Genomic DNA, 20,260 nt, shown 5'->3' on the forward strand with positions numbered 1-20,260 from the left:
CTGCAGGTGTCGGGTAAGGTACATCCCAAAAGGGGCACTGTATTCAATTATGGGCCTGATGAGTAAAGGGGCACAATGACCTCTCTTGATCTAGATGCGAACCCTTTCATGATAAGGTGGGCTATATAGAAGGTCTTTCTAACCACTTTGGCAACGTGATTATCAAAGGAGAGATTACTATCTACGTTGGTCCCCAAATCTGTAATTATTTCTTCCGTACTTAATGGATTACCAACTATGTGGTAATTTGTGGGCTCCTTGTTTTTCCCAAAGGGGATGACTATGCACTTTTTAGCATTTAGCTTGAGGCCGTGGCTCTGGCACCAAGCATCCATCTCTGTGAGACCCTTTTGGAGGATGCTTGTGTCAGCTGGAGGTTCGATTATGGCCCCCAGTTTGCAGTCATCCTCAAACTTTGTCAGCCATAATCCCCCCGTGTTAGCCTGAACCTCAGAGAAGTATATACCGAACAAGAGAGGTCCCAGAACTCAGACCTGTGGGATGCCACTTGTAACTGGTTTGGATTAGGACATGGCACCTATGATTCTGACCATGTGGGTTCTATCTCTGAGCCAGTTTGCAACCCATCTTGTGATATAGTGGTTGATATGTAAGCTGGACAGCTTATTTATGATGCCTGAGTGGGGTATTGTGTTGAAGGCTTTTGCAAGGTCCAGGTAGGCTGTGTGGACTACCTTGCCCTCATCTATGGCTTTGGTAACTGTTTCAAAGAAATCAACTAGGTTAAAAAGGCAAGATCTGCCCTTAAAAAGCCGAATTTGGTAGGGTCCAGTGTCTGGAGGCTCCCAATGTCTTTGTTTATGAGTTCCATGATAATACGCTCCATAGCATTACAGACCAGACTAGTCAGGCTTATGGGGCGATAGTTTCTGGGGTCTGTTGTGGCACCACCTTTGTGGAGTGGGACCACTGTAGCTGTATGCCATTCTTTGGGTACATATCCTGTAGTAAGGCTAAGTTTGAACAGTGACTTAATGTGAGGGTTCAGTTCTTCTTGGAGCTCATGTAAGACACAGCCTGGGACACCGTCCGGTCCCATAGATGCTGTGTTTTTTGCTTTGGAGAGGGCAGCTTTCACCTGTGCATCTGTGATGTCAGGGAGGTTACATTCAGTTGGGATAGGCATTTGCTCCTTTGGGGGAAGGGGGGGAGAAGTTTGCCCTGAATCTGTCTGCCAGGATGTTGGCTACATCTGTAGGTTCGGTATATTTTGTACCGTTATGCAGCAATTCAGAGCATATCTGGGAGTTTCCACCCATGTTCCTGACATAACTAAAGAAGGCCTTGTGATTATCTTTAGTGTCTAGGGCAATTTTTCTTTCGAAACTGGCCTTTGATGATTTTATGAGGGATCGAAGTTTCTTGCTAATACTGATCAGAGATGCCTTCCCTTTTTGTGATTTTGCTCTGTCATGTAGTAGCTTCCTCCTTCTGTTGTATAGCTTATTTATGGCCGGGGTCCACCAGACTGGTCTCCTGTTTTTGGAGGAGTGAGTCTTGGTTTTATTTGGGATAGCATGATCCATGCATTCCTGCAGGTGCTCATAGAATGCATTTGTAAAGGATTCTGCCGATTGGGCTGTATTATCCTCTGGCCCAGAGGCTTTGAAGGATTCCACCTTAGTCTTTTGAAGTGCAAAGTTGGCTTTTGAGTAATTCTTTACAGTGATTTCCTTGGCTGGGGGTGGGGACGGGATATGGATGTCCAGGGAAATTTGTTTATGGTCTGATCTTACCAATGAGGGGTTTACCTCTGGTGTGGAACATAGAGTCCCCATGTTGGTGATGACCAGGTCCAATATGTTGTTCCCTCTTGTGGGAGTGGTGACCAGTTGTTCCATTGCATTAGAGTTTATAAATTCAAGGAACCGTTGGGTGAGGGTGCTTGGGCTTGAGTAGTTTTCCCAGTCAATGTTAGGGTAGTTGAAGTCACCCAATAACATAGTGTTTGGAGAGACCTTCATATTCTCCAGTGTTCTCAGGAATGCCAAGTGGGGTTCCTGTAATAGGGAGGGTGTTCTGTAGCAGGCTACAAACTGTAAGGCAGTTTTGCCTGCTGTTAGTTGCACATGGATGGTTTCTGATGCTTCATGCAGTGCCACTAACCTGGAGGTGTAGGTATCTTTGATGAATATAGATACTCCCCCTCCTTTTGTGCTTCGGTCCGAGTTTTGGGGCCGAAACACATGGTATGAATTATAACCTGGTAGTGCTGGGGTGCTCTCAGGAGCCTTGAACCAGGTTTCTGTTACTGCACAGACATCAATTTTCTCCATACTGAGGAGAGCCTCGAGTGTGTGCATCTTGAGGTTTAGACTTCTGGCACTGAGCAGCATTATTTTTAGTTTTTTTATCCTTGGGTTGTCTATGGAGGCGGGTTTGTCCTTTGAGCCTTGCCTAAAAAAGGCACTATGGGGGTGGAAGAGCCTTGGCCAGTATACAAAAGCCTAAGGGTGACAGGTGCAAGCCGTCTCTAGCGAAACGTGGCTTGTCGAGCATGTCATCCCAGGCTGACAGACACTGGATCCCCTTTGAATGACACCAATACTTTAGCCAATTGTTGAAACTGATCATTTTGTCTTTATACTGTGGCATCATTCTTGGTGAGGGCAAGATGCTACTCAAGGTCAGGGTCATATCAGCCTGGGCTACATGGTCAGAGAGCTCCTCTATGTCTCTTTTCATGTAGTCCAGGGAGGTACATCTCAGGTCATTCACACCAGCATGGACAATGACGGAGTCATACTTGTACTTGCTTTGCAGTGACCTGAGTGCTTGCGTTATGTGGCGGATCCTGGCACCCAACAGGCAGCTTACAGTGACTTTTTCCTTGTTCAGTCTGGTGAGCGGGAAATCAGTGTGCCGGACAATAGAGTCCCCTATAACTAGTGTATTTGGTGTGTTGTTTGGCCTTAAGGGCTGTGACTGTGAGGCACACTGATTTTGTGAGATATGTGATTTGTGGGTATTGTTGAGGGGTGGCTGTTGCTTGGATATCTGCTTAGGAGGTCTTTGCTGTTTAGGCAGATTTTTATTTAGAGCCTCCAGTATGTTTTTGTGTGTTTATGTGTTGGGTATGCAGATGCAATAGGACTGTGTGAGACTGGATTTGTGGTGTGGGTGGTTACCTTTTCCTCCTGACTGACTGTTCCAGTCTTGGGTTGAGAGAGCTCTGCCTCCAGTTTGGCTGTGTAAATGCATCTCTCACATGTATTAGAGTTTGTTGGAAGGAGGAGAGGGTTGTCTGTGTACATAAGGCAATTGTAACATTGCCTCAAAATTCCCAGATTCACCAGCTGGACTGGAGAGTAACCTTGAAACTGACCCTTGGACATACCAGCTTAGTATAGGGAACTGTTTTTACTGATCAGATTAGGGAAGGGAACTGATTTTCACTTGATCAGGAAGGACCAATCGAGTCTAATACTTATGCGATGTCAAGGAGGGCGTAGTGCTTTAGTTAGTTAGTGTTTCCTTATAAGAGCTGAGCAAGTGCAGGGCTTTAGAAAGAGAATAGAGTGATTACTTTGAGAGTTTGAACAGTTCTAAGGGAAAAAGTGAAGAGCAGACTTTGTGGAGCCTGGAATAGTTTAAACCTGTTTAGGTGGCACTGCCCGATGCTGCTCAGTCAAAACAGCAAACGAGAGTTGTAGGGTTTTAAGAGAGAGAGATCAAGGAGTTTAGAATTGACCCAAAATGGCCAATAAAACTACAGCTTCTAGGTAGTAACCACTCCTCCAGGGACAGGCAGGCTGTTCAGTGTTAACCACTCCCACTGGTGAACACAGAGACTTCCCTTTAGCCCAAGTAAGCACTGGCCATCTAGAAACTTCCAAACAGTTCAGAACAGCAAATCTGTAACTGAACTTTCTTAACTTTCAGAAAGTGGGAAAAAAGCAAGATTTTTTTGTTTTTTTTCTTTTTGTTGTAGTTTAAAGGTAGCAGAGATACACAAGCAGCAAAATAATCACAACAGTGTAATAAATGACCCCACACTTGAGTGCTAGGCCAAAATCAGGTAAAATGCAGTTTTTAGAGAAAAAACGATTTTAAATTAAGTGCAACACAGGAAATGCAGTAAACTGGCTCTAGATGTGTTCCAAGTACTGTTACTGTTACAGATATAAACTTTAGCAAGCTGGAAAATGCCAAAAAGTAGGCGGTAAAGCAGTAAAACTTAACAAAAAATCAGAAGAAAATACTTAAAATCACAAAAGTGGCTCCTTTTCTTCTCTCAGCATTTTCTCCCCTTGGTAGGTGCTTCAGCAACAACTAGCAAGCCTGAAAAGACGCCAAAACCATGAGGCAGCCTGGTTTTAAGAGAGACAGATCAAGGAGTTTAGAATTGACCCAAAATGGCCAATAAAACTACAACTTCTAGGTAGTAACCACTCCTCCAGGGACAGGAAGGCTATTCAATGTTAACCACTCCCACTGGTGAACACGGAGACTTCCCTTTAGCCCAAGCAAGCACTGGCCTTCTAGAAACTTCCAAGCAGTTCAGAACAGCAAATCTGTAACTGAACTTTGAGCTGCATTCCCCAATTAAAAGTACACATGGTTGGATTCTTTCTACTTCCTTTTGCCTGGTATGACTTTGGCAATTCACTTAATGTGTGCTCCCAGGCATAGCTTTCAACCTCTTAGAGCAAGATATCAGGAGAAAGCCATAAATAAAAGTGGGACAATGGCCCACAAATAGGGACAGTTTTTAAATGTTGCTCATACAAACTTAGAAAGTTGATAGAAGAACAGGGTTTGCATTAGCATGGATTTTCTGAAGGGTATGAAGGCTGAAACGCAAATGTTTTATCATTTTCTAACTTTAATCTTTAATGGTTTGAGACTAGTTTGCCAGAAAACCATGATTTTATGAAAAAACGGACCAGAAATATGAGGCAAAAATCTGGGCATTCTGTGAAAATCTGTACAGTTGAGAGTTACGCTCCCAGATTGTCTTTGTGCCCAAAGAGCTTACACAGTTCTATAAATAAAAGCTGAGAGTTGTGCAGCATTAGCTTACCAGCCAGCTGAGGTGTCTACAGTTCTGACGGGCTGCTTTGTTTGTATAATTGTATAATCATTACATTACCTTATGTGATTGTGACAGTGTAAACTTTTCCTAGCTGTTTTCACACACATTGCTCACTTATTACTATTACTCTTATCAGTATTATTTTTAGGTGTTGTACGAAGTACATGTCTGGAGTTTCACTACATTTTGCAAGTATGCTTTGTATTGTCCAAGTTCTTTATCTAATGTCAATTTTTATTATAGAATTTCTTTTTGCATTGCTGATGTAAATGGATTTTGTCCAGTTGATCATTCCCAGTCTGCAAAATAAAAATAAAGACATAAGACCACTTTAGGATCACCTTTATTAGGCACAATTACAGGATTAACAGAAACAGCTGGTCCCAGCAAAAAGTAAGTGTCATGTGGTAAAGAATTAGTAGAAACTGTGATCTAACATCAAGATTAATGGACAAATTGAATTTGCATCAGGAATATCTGGGTCAGTGGATCAAGAGTCAATTAACAAAATTATAGAACAGCTCAAAAATATAAGTTGTGACTCAGAGCAGGATTACAGGCATCAAGAGTCACTGAAATAAGAGCATATTATGTAAAATCATGGAGGCTGATATCACGTCACCACCATAACTAATTATATCTCTTTAGTCACGATCTAAATTAATATTTCATTACAAAAGATACAGATGAATTTTAAGGGTACAATAACAGTGTGAGTTACTCAGCTGTTCATTTCAATGCATGTATTGCTAACCATATCATACATTAAAAACTAAGTCAGCGTTGCAACACATTTTTGACAAAAAGCTCTAACAGTGATCCCCCCTCCAAGTAAGAAGAGGCTTTCAATACTGACAGGCTTTGCAATAGTGCATAGAAGTGGCTATATGTTTGCTAAAGAAAAAGAAAGTAAGAAAAAAAACAGCACTAACAGATTTAATATCTCCATTCCAACCCTCAAGTACATTAGATGAAATTTCCAGACTTCTGTCAGTGTCAATGCAGAATCTACGTGCATTTTTATAAACATCAGCGTGCAAGCTTCAATACTTTGTCAATGTATTTTTAATGGGGAAATTACTTTGTCCGATACTAAATAGATGTAAAAAGTCTGTTTATGCAGTCTTTTCTATGCCAGTTTCAGCAGAAGGCCACAGTATATGAAGTACAGCAAATTCATGTTATTTTATCATCATCATCAAGAAAGCCTTCATAATTTGTTCTTAGCAGATATGAAAGATAACAAAGGACATTATCTGTTTTTAGGCAATATTGCACCTGTCCACAATGTGAAACTACTCTTTCTTTGTAAATAAGTGCTTTGTATGTAGGTTGCATGGCTGCAGTAATAAATGCTACAACACAGACACTGTAATGTACCATTGTCAAGTTTGCATCAAATTCTACAGGAAGTTCCGTACTTACCTCAGCACCACAAAGGAAGTACATGATACTGTTCTCCAGCTCTCCAAATCCAAAGTATTTCTGAGTAAGAGGTGTCACCATAGTCTAACCGGGAAACAATGAACAATAAGTTACTACGTACTTGCAATGGTGATGCTCTCTGCAGACTTAAATCATGCCATCAGAATGCATGTCTACATTTGCAAAAATGATCAGTATGACTGTATATGTGAGTTCAGTGCAGGCACAACACTTCTGAGATATGACTGCAATGATAATGAATTCAGACATAACTGACTTAAAAGTGCTTTGCTTTATTGTTTTATTACCTGTCTTTGTAAGATGAACTCTTTTGACTTAGTTATAAAGACAATGTAAATGAAATGCTTCATTCTTCCGTGTATTTCCTGGAATCAGACACACTGTATGCTACACTACAACCCCAAGTGAGAGAATACCTGCTACCAAATAAATTACTCCTGTCTAATGAAGAAAACCTGACAAAGCATGATCGTGTTTGGGTTCTGTTCAGAATATCTAGTTAACCTAGTGAACTGAGCACAAAAAAGGCTGCACCTGATGCACCCCAAAATGCTCTTTACAAAATTATGCTTTTTCATAGGAGGCTCCAAAATAAAAAGTTCCCTACTAAATTTATTCAGACAAATCTAAGGCGTCATATTTAATATGGCTCACTGAAGAAATAGGTTTCTCTGCCTGTATTTCACTGTTTCTCACATTTGCATGCCATCCACATAAATTACTTCAGCCTCCTCTTCCTGTAACTTGTCTTTCATTATTTGCTGAAGTAGGACCTATTACTATTATGCACTCAGACGGACTCCTTATCTAGCAAACAACAATCGCAAATACTGTGTGTTACCTGAATTTTGCATAAACAGTGCAATTTAGAACTTTATAAAACCACTGATGACTACAAAAAGACATTTGCTTAGTCTGTGTACACGAGGACTTGATTCTTATTTTGCTGTGCATCACTTTTACTGTTACTGTTATATTACAGATGTCATTCATCTTCTGACACTGTAAGGAGAATCCACAGAAAATGTTAGCCTAGCTTACCTATTTAAAAGAAAATTTAAAAAAATAAAAGAGTAAGCATCTCATTAAATAGCAAAGCAATGTAAGAGACATCCACAGGTTTACAAAACTTCCAGTATGTGTGAACTCCATATAGTATGAAGTAGCTATAATGCACCAATATGAAACAGCTTTCTTAAAGTATCCAAAGTCCTTGATGGAGATAATACCAAAAGCCACTTCTGGATACCTAATGTCTACTTATCTATAAAGCAGTGTCTGGGGATTGTATGACCTGATATACATGAACTATGCTATACAAAAAAGGAGGACCACTTTAGAGTTCATACAAAATTTGAAAGATAGCCTCCTAAGGCTGATATAATATTTTTCATACACATGAAGAGACTGTTACTGTTCCACATTCGCATCATACTTATAATGGCCAAGAAGGAATAAAAATTAAAGCCTAAAAACGGAAAGAAATTTTATGCAGTACTTCTGTGACTGATTTACTGAATGCAGATGTATATTCTTGTGTGTCCTCATGGCAGGATTATACTCTATAATGCATAGGAAACTCAGAGCAGAACTTGGTGACCATGGTCTACCTAAAAGCTGGTTAAACAGGATGATAACTCTGGAGTTCATCCACGTGCAAATCTCCTTAGATACAGCCTCCTACCATATCTTAGCAAACTATAGGTCACCATTTGTGTCTCAAGATTTCCATAGCTCTTACTTAGACATACTTGAGGCTCTCTATATCCAGCCAAACACTCTATTCATAGGAGACTTTAACTATACCCTCTACAGACTGGGAAGCATACACTGCCTGTAACTTGCAGGTATAATATTTACTGGACTTTATCAATACAAATACTCATGATAAGTTAGTTTGTACTTTATCCAGAGATTCAATCATACTGGACCTAGTCCTCATGAACATGGGACAGAGCTGCGACCCCCACCCCTCCCCATATCACTTCCTCACTGGTGAGGTCAGATATCTTATTTGAAATAAAAATCAATGTAGAAAACCTATAAAGGCCTGTTACAGCCAGAAACTATTCTAAAACAAACTACAGCTGATTAAGCAACAGTTTGTCACAATTCAAAATGTAATGCCCCCCCAACTCAGATTTTGCAACAACTTATGCAGACTTATTCAATGAAACACTGTACAAACATGTAAATGAATGCACAGAGGCTGCTGTATCTAGCAGAATACCAAAATAATCCACAAAGCAAACCACTTGGTGGAATCCTAATCTTAACAAGGTATATCAAAAAAGGAAAAAAGTAATGGCCAAAGTCAGAAAGTGCAACTCTCATAGTGACAAAAGCTCACTAATTAAACTAAACAAGAAACTAAGAGGAGTAATTAAATCCAGCAAGTCCAATTATGAAGTCAAAATAGATTCTCAGGCTAAGGACAACCACAAGACCTTCTACAGCTATGTCCACAAACTTGAGGATAACATGAACAGTTTGCAGAAGTGGTAGTAAATGGTACCACCTTCACTGAGCAGTGACATAGCGAATCTGCTGGCTGACAAATTAATCTTAAACTTCACTCCCCACTCCATCCTTGCCACTCCTTGTGAAATTCCTACCAGTATAACGCCCCACCAACATCAGCAGAGAGCAGGAGGCTAAAAACGCAGCCTCAATGGGACATAACAATATCCCAGGTTGCCCCTAAATAGCCTGAAACACGACCTATCAGGACTTCAATCAAACCCAGAAACTACTGACTCAGTCTGACTAGTCTATTATACAAAGCCATGGAATGACTTAAATAAATGATCAACAAGGACATTGGCAATCTACCAACACTGGACCCATCCCAGTTTGGCTTTGTCAAAGGACGATCATGCCTACTTAACCTGGTATACTTCTTTGAGAAGGTAACCAAGGCAATAGAAGAAGGGAAAACAGTACATATTGCCTACCTACACTTGGCTAAGTTGTTCAACACAATACCCACTCAGGTATTGAGGACAAATTCACCAAACTAGGCATGAATCCCTACACAACTCACTGGATTACAAGCTGGCTCACAAATAGGACCCAAGAAACTAGTCAAAGCTAATGGTAAGAGCCTCTGGCTCACCAAGTTTACAGACAACTGCGAAATGGGAGCTATCATAAATTTCCCGATGACATTAACATCCTGCTAGAGGGTCTAATACAGACAAATAATTGCTGCTAAAGCCAGGAGGAATTAAAGTTCAATGTAAAGAAATGCATTATAGTGCCTTTTGGGAAAATGACCACCCGGGTAAATTACTCCATTGATAAGACACCTCTAATAGTTGGCACCTCTAATAGTTGACCTGGTAGTTAAAGATCTGAGAACATATGTAAACAGTAATCTGACCCTTGACCAACACATTGCCAAGGTAGTATGATAATCATTCTATGTTGCCCAACTTATAAGTAATGGTATTGCAACCAGGTCCAAGGAAGTTATAGTACCATTCTACTTATCCCTTGTCAGACCTATTACTGAGTACTATGCCCCCCCTCAGCATGTACCTGACTAGGCATATGCAACAGCTGAAATGTCTATAGAGGTTCCACATGAAGACATTCTAGGGCATTAACAAACTATCCTATACAGATTGCCATGGAATCTTGTCTCCATTTTTGGTATCCTACAAGTTGTTGAGAGGTGATCTATGCTTGGCATAATAAAGCATTCTTAGATCCAGTTCTGATGGAGCTTTTGCATATTTGCAAAATGAGTAGCAGCAGAAACACTAGATCCAGGGATTTAAACTTTGCTTGTGATGTAAACAGACTATGCTGCTGAGACAGATATGTGACTCCAAGGATCCCCAAGCTCTGGAGTAGGCTCATCATCCAAGTGAAGCAGAGTCCATCCCTAAACCTATTCAAATGTAACCTTGAGCATTGGATGGGCAATCATAAATTCATCCCTGAGCTGTCCCCATGTCTCTTATTGACAGAGGCCAACAGTAAACATTCCTTAACTAACACCCACCACACACAACTTTTTAGCAACTTCCTACCATATCCTTCCAAACACCCCCCCCAAATTAAGCACATACGTTACAAGGGGACGCAACTGTGATGGGTTGAGTGACTAGGCTTATAAAGGCCTTGGTGATCATTAACCTGGTATACACCTCTGAACCAATAACATGTCATAGCAAACACTTTAACTTGAACAAACTTGGAGGCCATACAAAAAGGTAATGGATAGTGGCAACTATATTGATACTATGGAAAACAAGCACTCCCCATCACTGCCTCATGACACCATCTCAAGTCCTGTTACAGGAAAGCACAAGACTAAAGGTAGTGGGCATGCTTGCCAAAAGATATGATGCGTTAAAGGCCTAGGAGGAAAAAATGTAAAGCTCACATGAGATGCAACAGATCTAGAAAAAAAGTAAAGCTCACTTGTGGTACAATACAAAGCAGGTATTTGCAGCAACATTTATTTGTTTTAGACTGTCTTATAGTGACAAAAAAGTTGTTAAGAGTAGTGAAAAAATTGTTTGTGCAGCTGCCACTTTCCATTACCCATCAAACTTTAGGACTTTCTCCCTCTTTTTTTTTTTTAAACTGGGTTCAACCTCAAGCAGAGTTTTGAAAGTGATGGAAGATTTGGGTTACCGGGATCTATTAACAAAACAAATACTTCTAAATGCAGCTCCTGTAGACAATGTTGCCATATTTTGGAGGTTGATTCCCTAACTTTGCATAACAATTTACACTCAAAAATGACCTTCATTAAAGGCAATTGTTCATCTAAAAGGGTGATTTACTTGACAAAGTATACGGGCTCCCCAACGTTTTACGTGGACAAAACCAAAAGGGCACTAAGAACTAGAATTTATGAACACTATTATCGTATTAGTAAGTGAAATCCCAATAATACCCTTTACAAGTATGTTAGTAACAGCTCCCAATGTTCTTCTTTTGAATTTGGTATTTTAGAACAGATTAAAGTCAATTCCAGGGATGGAGGTTAAATGTCAGTTGAAGTTGTATGCCATGCACCCCCTGGGATCAATGACGCTATTTCTTTACAATTTATTTTAAAGTTAAGGTTAAATATGTTTTAAACAATTTTTATACACTTATTGTTTTGTGTTTTTTATTTTGTGTATTGTATAGTTTAATTTGTAGTGAATATTTTGGTGTGGTCACTTTAAAACTCTAATTTATTTTGTTAATTGATTGATTAGCTGGGCTATATAAGTTATGTATACATTCTTACTTGGTGATTCTGATGGAGTTCATTTATAACAGGACAAAAGTGCTTAATCACTGTATTTTTTATTGTAATAAAGTTTTAAGATTTATCGGGAAGTCCTTTGGACTGGTGTGATCCTTTTTCTGATTATTAGGCAAAACAAATTGTCATAACATAACAGGTAGCATACTTGCTTTTGATGCAGAAGGCTGTGGGTTCTAGTCCCACAGCATATAGATGGATTGGTGATACTGTGTTGTACTTTGGGGGGAAGGAGGTGGGGGTGCTGCATTCCTGAGTATGTCGTCCTTTGGATGAGATGCCAAGTAACTATGAACCTGTTTTTTGTTTGCCATCCAGGGGAGACAAACTGATAGAAATAAGGAAGTGTGTGAAGAAGGGAGAGTAAGGAGATGTAAGTTATGAATAGGTACTTGTTCACATTTAGGGATATAATTTGTCCTGGTGTTGAGTAAGAACAGAGCCAGCATTTGGTTAGGAATTCTTTCAGAATGGTTTGGAAGTATGGGAGGTTTAGATCCCTGGAGCGTGTGGCTCTGAGGGACTGGAATTTCTTTAAGTGTAGCATGTCCAACAGCTCTGGGTTAAGCAGGGATCGCCTCTGAGTAGACAATATGCAACAGAGTATAGCTGGAGTTTTTTTAAGGTGGTCAGCATAGGACATCTGCTCTAGGCCTGTGATTCTTTTAGTGAGGTATTTCTGTGGCCTTTCCAGTTGATGCAGGTGTCTTGAGAGGTACATACCAAATGGGGCATAATGTGTCTAATGAGGGATGAGTACAGTGGGACAATGACCTCCTTTTTTTCTGGATGAAAAGCCCTTAGTGATGAGGTGTGCCACACAGAAGGATTTCCTGACTGTTGTGGCGATGTGGTTATCGATGGTGAAACCACTGTCCACCTGTGTCCCTAAGTCTCTTATCACACTTGCGGTGTTTAGTGTACTGCCACCTATGTGGTAATTCATGGGTACATGTTTTTTCCCAAAGGGGATAACTATACATTTCTTGGCATTGAGCTTGAGCCCATGGCTCTGGCACCAAGCATCTGTTTCTATAAGACCCTTTTGTAGAGTATCCACATCATTTGGAGATTCAATAATGGCTCCCAGTTTGCAAACTTTGTTAGCCAGAGTCCCTTAGAATTGGCCTGTACTTCAGAGAAGTAGATGCCAAACAAGAGTGGTTCCAGGACTGAACCCTGAGGTACTCCACTTGTCTGGAGCTGGATTTGGAGTCAGCTACTTTTACAGTGTGGGTTCTGTCAGTAAGCCAGTTGGCAACCCATCGAGTGACGTAGGGATTAATGCCCAGCTTTGTAAGTTTATCTAGGATTCCAAAGTGGGGAATGGTGTTAAAGGCCTTGGCAAGGTCCAGATAAGCTGTGTGGACCATCTTACCCTTGTCCACGGCTCTGGAGACTGATTCGAAGAAGTCAATTAGGTTCAAGAGACAAGATTGGCCCTTAACGAACCCAAACTGGGTGGGGTCCAGTGTTTGAAGGCTGCCAGTGTCTTTGTTTATAAGTTCCATGATAATATGTTCCATGACTTTGCAGATCAGGCTCGTCAGACTGACGGGGCAGTAGTTCCCGGGATCCAAGGTGGATCCCCCCTTGTGGAGTGGGATAACTGTAGCTGTGTTTCACTCAGTGGGCACGAAGCCTGAGGTGAGGCTATTATTAAACATGATACTTAGGTGAGGTGCCAGTTCATTTTGTAGTTCATGTAGTAAACAGCCCGTGATGTCATCTGGTCCCATGGATGCTGTATTCTTGGCTTTAGAGAGTGCATTTTTTACATGTGTGGCCGTTATTACTGGAATTTGGCAATCTTCCAGTATTGAGATGGGCCATTTAGGGGGTGAGAGGGAAGTGAAGTTGGCACTGAATCGATCTGCCAGGATATTGGCAATATCCTTGGGATCAGTATATTTAATGCCATTCTGTTGTAGCTCAGAGCAGATCTGAGCATTGCCATTTAGATTCTTGACATAGTTATAGAATGTCTTGTGGTTGTCATTGGAATCTTTAACAATTTTATTTTTGTAACTAGCCTTAGAGGATTTTGTGAGGGATCTCAGTTTCTTACTGAGGCTGGTGAGGGAGTTTTTTGCATCCTGGGATTTTCTTCTTTTCTGCAACACTTTCTTCCTTTTGTTGTAAAGTTTGTCTATGGCAGGGGACCACCAGATTGGCATAATTTTTTTGGAGGAGAGCATCTTGGTTCTATTTGGGATGGCATGATTCATGCATGAGTGGATGTGCTCCTACAGTGCCTTAGTGTAGGACTCAGCAGTTGAACTTTCAGTTCCTGTCTGCATGGGTGTCATGAAGTTTGTCACTTCTGACTTGAGTAGCATGAAGTTAGCTTTGGAGAAGTTTTTTTTATGGAGGTGTCCTTACTGTGGGGTGGGGGTGGGATGTGGATGTTAAGGGTGATAAGCTTACTGTCTGACCTGACCAACAAGGGGGTGACCATAGGTGTGGAGCATCGATTTCCTATGTTGGTAATGTCCAGGTCTAGGATACTGGAGCCCCTGGTGGGACAATGGATTAGTTGATCCAGGGCATTGGAATTTATGAACTCCAAGAACCGTTGGGCAAAGGTGATGGTACACGAGTAGTTTTCCCAGTTAATGGCAGGGTAGTTGAAGTCACCCAGTATTAGGGTGTTTGGTTGTATCTTAATATTTTCCAGTATGTTTAGAAAGGTGTAGTGAGAATCTTGGGGCATGGTGGGGGATCTGTAGCAAGCTGCAATTTGGATTGCAGTCTTACCTAGTGTTAGCTGCACTTGGAGAATTTCACATGCATTGTGTTGGGCAACTAACCTGGTGGTGTGAATATCCTTGGTGAATATGGACACTTTTCCACCGTTCGTGTTTCGATCCTGGTTTGGTGGCCGAAAAGTGTGGTAAGAGTTGTAGCCTGGTATTGCAGGGGTGCTCTCTGGAGCCTTGAACCAGGTCTCACTTACTGCACAGATATCGATGTTCTCCATTTTTAGGAGTGCCTCGAGAGAGTGCATTTTGAGGTTTAGACTTCTAGCATTGAATAGCATTACCTTCAGATTTTGCATGCTTGTACCTATTACGGTGGTGGTTTTGTCCTTTGAACTTTGCCTAATAAAGGCACTATAGGGGTGCCAAGAGCCTTAGCCAGTAACCTGAATCCCAGGGGAGACAAGTGCAGACTATCTCTGGAAAAGCATAATGGTCTGTTGATCACGTCGTCCCAGGCAGACAGATACTGGATCCCTTTTGAATGATACCAGAAGCTTAGCCAATTGTTGAAGTCAATTATTTTGTCCTTATATTGTGGTATAATTTTGGGCGTAGGCAGGATGCTACTCAGGGCTAGGGTCATACCTGCCTGGGCCACATGATCCGAGAGCTCTTTCATGTCTCTTCTCATGTAGTCCAGGGAGTTATGTCTCAAGTCATTCACTCCAACATGGACAATGACAGAGTCATATTTGTACTTGTTGTGGAGTGACCTGAGTGCATGTGTTATGTGGCGGATCCTGGCACCCGACAGGCAGCTGACTGTAATTTTCTCCTTGTTCAGCCTGGTGAGTGGGACATCAGTGTGCCTGACTATAGAGTCACCTATGATTAAAGTGTTAGGTACATTGTCTTGCCTTAGGGGCTATTGCTGGGTGGCAAACTGGTGTTGTGAGCTATGTGACACTTGGGTTGTGACTGGTGTTTGTTTGCATTTCAGCTTCGGAGGTCCTTGTTGCTTGGGCAGGTTACAGTTAAGGGCCTCCGCATATGTGGATTTAGTGTTGCTATGTGTAGGTGTTGGTGATGTGGGTTTAGAAGGGCTATGTGTTGCTTGAGGCGTAGTACAGGTGTTAACCTTCTACTCTTGACTGTCTAGCACAATCTTGGGTGGAGAGAGCTTTGCTTCCAGTTTGGCTATGTAAGTGCATCTCTCACAGGTTGTAGTGTTGGGTGGTAGGAGGAGAGGGTTGTCTGTGTACATGAGACAATTGCTGCATTGCCCCAGTATATATTTTAGTTGATGGGGTAATTCTAATTGATTTAGGCCTTTCAGTGCTATACAGTGGTAGGTTTTGAAAGGGGTATTAGCTGCCAATTTAGCAACTTTCTTATAGAATGCCTCAAATTTTGATTTTTGTGATGCCTGGATGTTAGCAAGGATTGGAGCACCATAAAGAACTGTGGGGAAATAAGTAGTGGAAACTACAGTTTTAGTTGCTTTGCTGAGAAAGTTTTTGACTCTGTAAACATCCTTAGTTTTTGATGAGGTTTTCTATATGCAGGTTGAATTTAAGATCATTATCCCCTATCATCCTCAAGTGACTTCAATGGTTGTATTGTCAAGAAAGACATTTTTAATTTTTTTTTGTAAGATCAGGATCTGGGGTGAGAAAGTAGTATTTGTATTTTTATTTTATTTATTTTTTGTAGGGTTGAGCATGCGTTATGAGTTACAAAGCCATTTTGAGTGGCTGTTAAAGCTTCCTGATTAATTTTTTGGAGGTGTGCCATGTTGTCAGATGTGCAAATGAGTGCAGAGTCATTTGTGTACTGCATTAGTGAGGCCTGTTTTGTTGATGTTTGGAGGGTGTTTTGAGAACGTTAAAGATGCTATGATATAGACTATATGGTTATAATTCAAAATACTGACAGTGTGAGCTGTGGTATCAGAATGTTGACAGTTCAGAACGCAGACACAGGCAAGTGTGTTTTTACAGTGTTGTTGGGTTAACGTTAGAGTAAGGAATAGCTTTAGTGTTGTACATGTTTGTTGGTGCATGTTTCAGTGTCTTGACCCTGTCTTGTATATACATAGTGTTATGAGAGGATTTTTTTAAGGTTATAGGCACTGTCAGAGTGGGAGTTGGGGTTGGGGTTAGCATGCATTAGTAAGGTGGTGCATTAGGAGAGGTTTCACAATGGCAACTGTACATTCTATATGTTCTATAAAGAACCAGTCACATTCCCACATCTACATCACTGCTGCACATATCATACAAATATGTGTGGCATCTATGTATTCTAGTGTCATGTATTACTGTACATATTGGTGACAGTGGTGTGACCAGCCTGCAAGGGTACTGCGCTTTAGGGGCAGGTTACATTTCTGTAGGTCATAAATAACTTGTTTGCAATACAGCTGTGGTACAGTGCTACAGGTATACATTCCACATGTGTATGTCCTGCACAAACAGCACAAGCTCATTTGGCTTGCATTTACATGTTCTGTCATTTCAGTGGCGTGTGTTTGAAGTTTCCTGCACTTATACTGTGGATCCTCTTTCATAGTGCAGGAACACTTTGCTGCTACACTTGACAGACTAATAGTGAGTTTCCCGTGAATTTCAAGGTTGCAGTGTGGCTTAGTGGACAGATATTTGCCTTTCACCTGTACAGCTGGTGGTTCTATCTTGACTTCTCTCTCTGTTATCTTATTATGTGTCTTGATCTGGCTTACGCAGGATCACAGGTCATTACTTGGCTATTGGCCATTTTAGGCCTGGCCAAGCTTGTCAAAATATTGACACTTGTCAATACCCCAGGTAATTTCAAACATCAAACACTCACAAGCTGTCCCTGTCCATTAGTGATATATGTGGCAAACCAGGGATAAATTTGCAATCTCCTATCCACTGGTCAATATAAATATGGTTAGGGGTGAGCTTTGCTTCACATGGATGGAAAGCCTGTTTCAGAAAAGGGTTAATCTTTGAGACAAATAGATGTTCCTCCAACATGTCCAGTTTATGTCACAGATGAGGTTCATCTCCTCAGAATGGATTATTTTTCTGATGCTGTTTGTTTTACAGATGTGCAATAAATCCATCAGTGTGGGATCAGAGCATGCTTTGTAGGCTTAAAGCTTTAATCAGTAGTTTATAGGAGACCGAGTGCAGGGACAAGGGTTTGAGACTGTCCACAAAGGACTTGTTTAGTCTGTATTCTTTTTGTGAGGAACCTCTGCAGTCTCACAAGGTGTTTCAAGCTCCTGATCCGGTACATGCCGAAGGATGCATTGTACTCAATGATTGGTCTGATGAGAGCGGAGTACAATGGAAAAATGACCTCCTTGGAACTGGATGCCATGGCCTTATTTATAAGCTGTGCAGTTTAGAATGATTTTCTAACCACAATAGACACATGGTTCATTCTCAGATCTCTGACCACTGGATCTACTTTTATGGGTTGTCTTATTAATGTTGTAATTTTCAGGGATGTCTGTCTTTTCAAATGGTACTACTGTGCATTTTTTTCACACTGAGCTTTAGTCCACGGCTCTGGCACCAGCTGTTTGTCTGCATCAGGTCCCCTTGAATGAATCCCCTAAAGGTACAGATACCAAATACCACACCTAGTTGACTTTGCCAAGAAGGAGAGGCCCCAGCACTGATCTATGTAGGACTCTGCTAGTAACTGGCGTTTTTGAGGAGGTGGATTCCCCTATCCTTACTTCTTGTGACCATATCAGTGAACCAGCTGACTATCCAGTAGGGCACTATGGATGTATGCCTAATTTTGTAAGTTTATCTGCAATGTCCAAGTGAAGTACTATGTTGAACAACTTGGACAGGTTGAGGTAGGCACTGTATACCATTTTAACATTGTCTATCGCTTTACTGACCTTCTTAAAGTCCACCAAGTAAAGTATGCATTATCTGCCTTTGATAAAACCAAACTGGGTAGGGTCCAGTGTTTGTAATTTGCCTGCAGCCTATGCCATTTGTATACATGTCCCCAGTTGCTAACTTAGGGTATGAATACAGACCCTTGTGTTAGTGCTGTACTGTCTTTTACAAACAGATAATATATATACCATACACTTAGTAATTTATGATCCCCTTGTAACTTGGTAACACAGTGACCACAAACTCGGCAAAGCTGCTGTGTGGATTGGTATATTCATTTAGCTTTATATGCATGGTGAACCATGTGTAGGCTGTACCCCTCCTATGTTGTTAGCTTTCCTTGACCCCTCTGAGCTGTCTGTTTGTTTAGTCTCTTTACATGCCACTTCCCATCCACTTTTAATTTTACCACCCAGTGTTTCTGTTACATGGCATCTTTTATGTTATGTGTTTCTTCCCTACCCGTTTATTCTCTACCATTTTCTAACAAATCACCAATCCTTGTTTTCTGGAAAAAGGGAGGGGAGTACTACTGCCACCAAAAAAGAAAAAAATCCATACCCATACCAATCTAAACCTCCTTCTGATGTTCCTTTCACTTCTTCCCTCGTGAGTGTCCTTTATTTACCAGAACATAACGTCTACTGTCCTATCTTCCTCACTCCTTGGGGGGGGGTTATGTATGCTCCCCTCCTACTTCCCACACTCCACTAAATGTTTTTAAATACACAATTCCTGAGATGCTGGTGATGTGGCATTTTATGACACACTGCTATTTTTTTAGTGTCCTCAGCTAACCAGAGAAATCTGCATTATTCTAAGAGTACACATAAAAAGAAGTTATGTACTCACCATAATGTTCCATCTGTGTTGTCCATTTTAATTCTGTCCTCATTCTATAGATTTGGATCTGATCCCTCATATCCAGCTCTGCTGTTGCAAAAACTTGTGGCAACCAAAAGACTTTCGAGCTTCTCCCTTACCCATAATGCACTAACCCCACGTACCTCAGGTCTTGTTTGCTGATATTTGCAGAAAGAAATATCTGTAGCCATATGGAGAAGAGACTACATCTGGAGCTCAATATCAAGGAAGTGTCTTTGCTTAATCACAAAGTCTTCCAGGAGTTTTCACAAATAGGGGGTTAGTGGCAGGGAGTTGAGGAAGAATGAAAATGGACAACACAGGTGGCATGTTATAGTGAGTACATAACTTCTTTATCTGATGTTGTCGATTTTCATTCTGTCCTCAGCCTATGGGACAGATTCCCCAGCTACCTAGAATCCCAGGTGGACTCAAGGAAGGACATTCCTAAGCAGCACTGAAGCAAACGATGCCCTACCCAGTTTGCAATGAATAACAAAGGTACGGGGGGTAGCTGAAGTTGCTGTCACACATATGTCATCAATTGACACAAACACTGAAGACGTTGCCATGGCTCTAGTTGAATGGTTCAATAAGGTAATGCCCGGTTTGTTATAAATGAAGGAAATACAGTCAGCCATTTGGATAAAGTTATTTATCAACTGGTTTCCCCAATTTTATTTCAGAAAATGAAACAAATAACTTGTCAGTTTTCCTGATGTTTTTTTTCTATGTAGGCAAAAATGCAATTGTCTGTGTACATCCAATAAATGTAACGTGTATTCACCCTTGTTAGCAAATTTAGGAAAGAATACTGGCAAATTAATGGACTGATCGATATCAGACTTTGACACCACCTTAAGGAGAAAGGAAGCATTGGTTCGCAATGTGACGCTGTCCTTGTGAAAGATCAAGTTTGGTGGTTTTGAAGACAAGGCTTGGCTCTCTGAAATTCTTCTGGCAGAAGTAATTGCTACTAGAAATATTGTCAACCAGGAAAGATATTTAAGGT

The 20,260-nt window shown here is 41.0% G+C and overlaps 1 protein-coding gene across 2 annotated transcripts in view; it reads right to left on the reverse strand.

The window, feature by feature from the left end:
* The window catches only part of LOC122801105 (major facilitator superfamily domain-containing protein 8-like), a 1,359,614-nt gene that overhangs the window by 468,552 nt on the left and 870,802 nt on the right, over positions 1-20,260 (reverse strand). For both annotated transcript variants that reach the window (XM_044070628.1, XM_044070627.1), the window contains one exon: positions 6,482-6,565. In XM_044070628.1, the coding sequence (XP_043926563.1) occupies positions 6,482-6,565 (84 nt within the window). The remainder of the gene's footprint in view (positions 1-6,481; positions 6,566-20,260) is intronic.

The sequence above is a fragment of the Protopterus annectens genome, chromosome 4.part1, assembly GCF_019279795.1.
Source record: "Protopterus annectens isolate FY-2018-M chromosome 4.part1, PAN1.0, whole genome shotgun sequence".
In the NCBI taxonomy this organism is placed as follows: Eukaryota; Metazoa; Chordata; order Ceratodontiformes; family Protopteridae; genus Protopterus; species Protopterus annectens.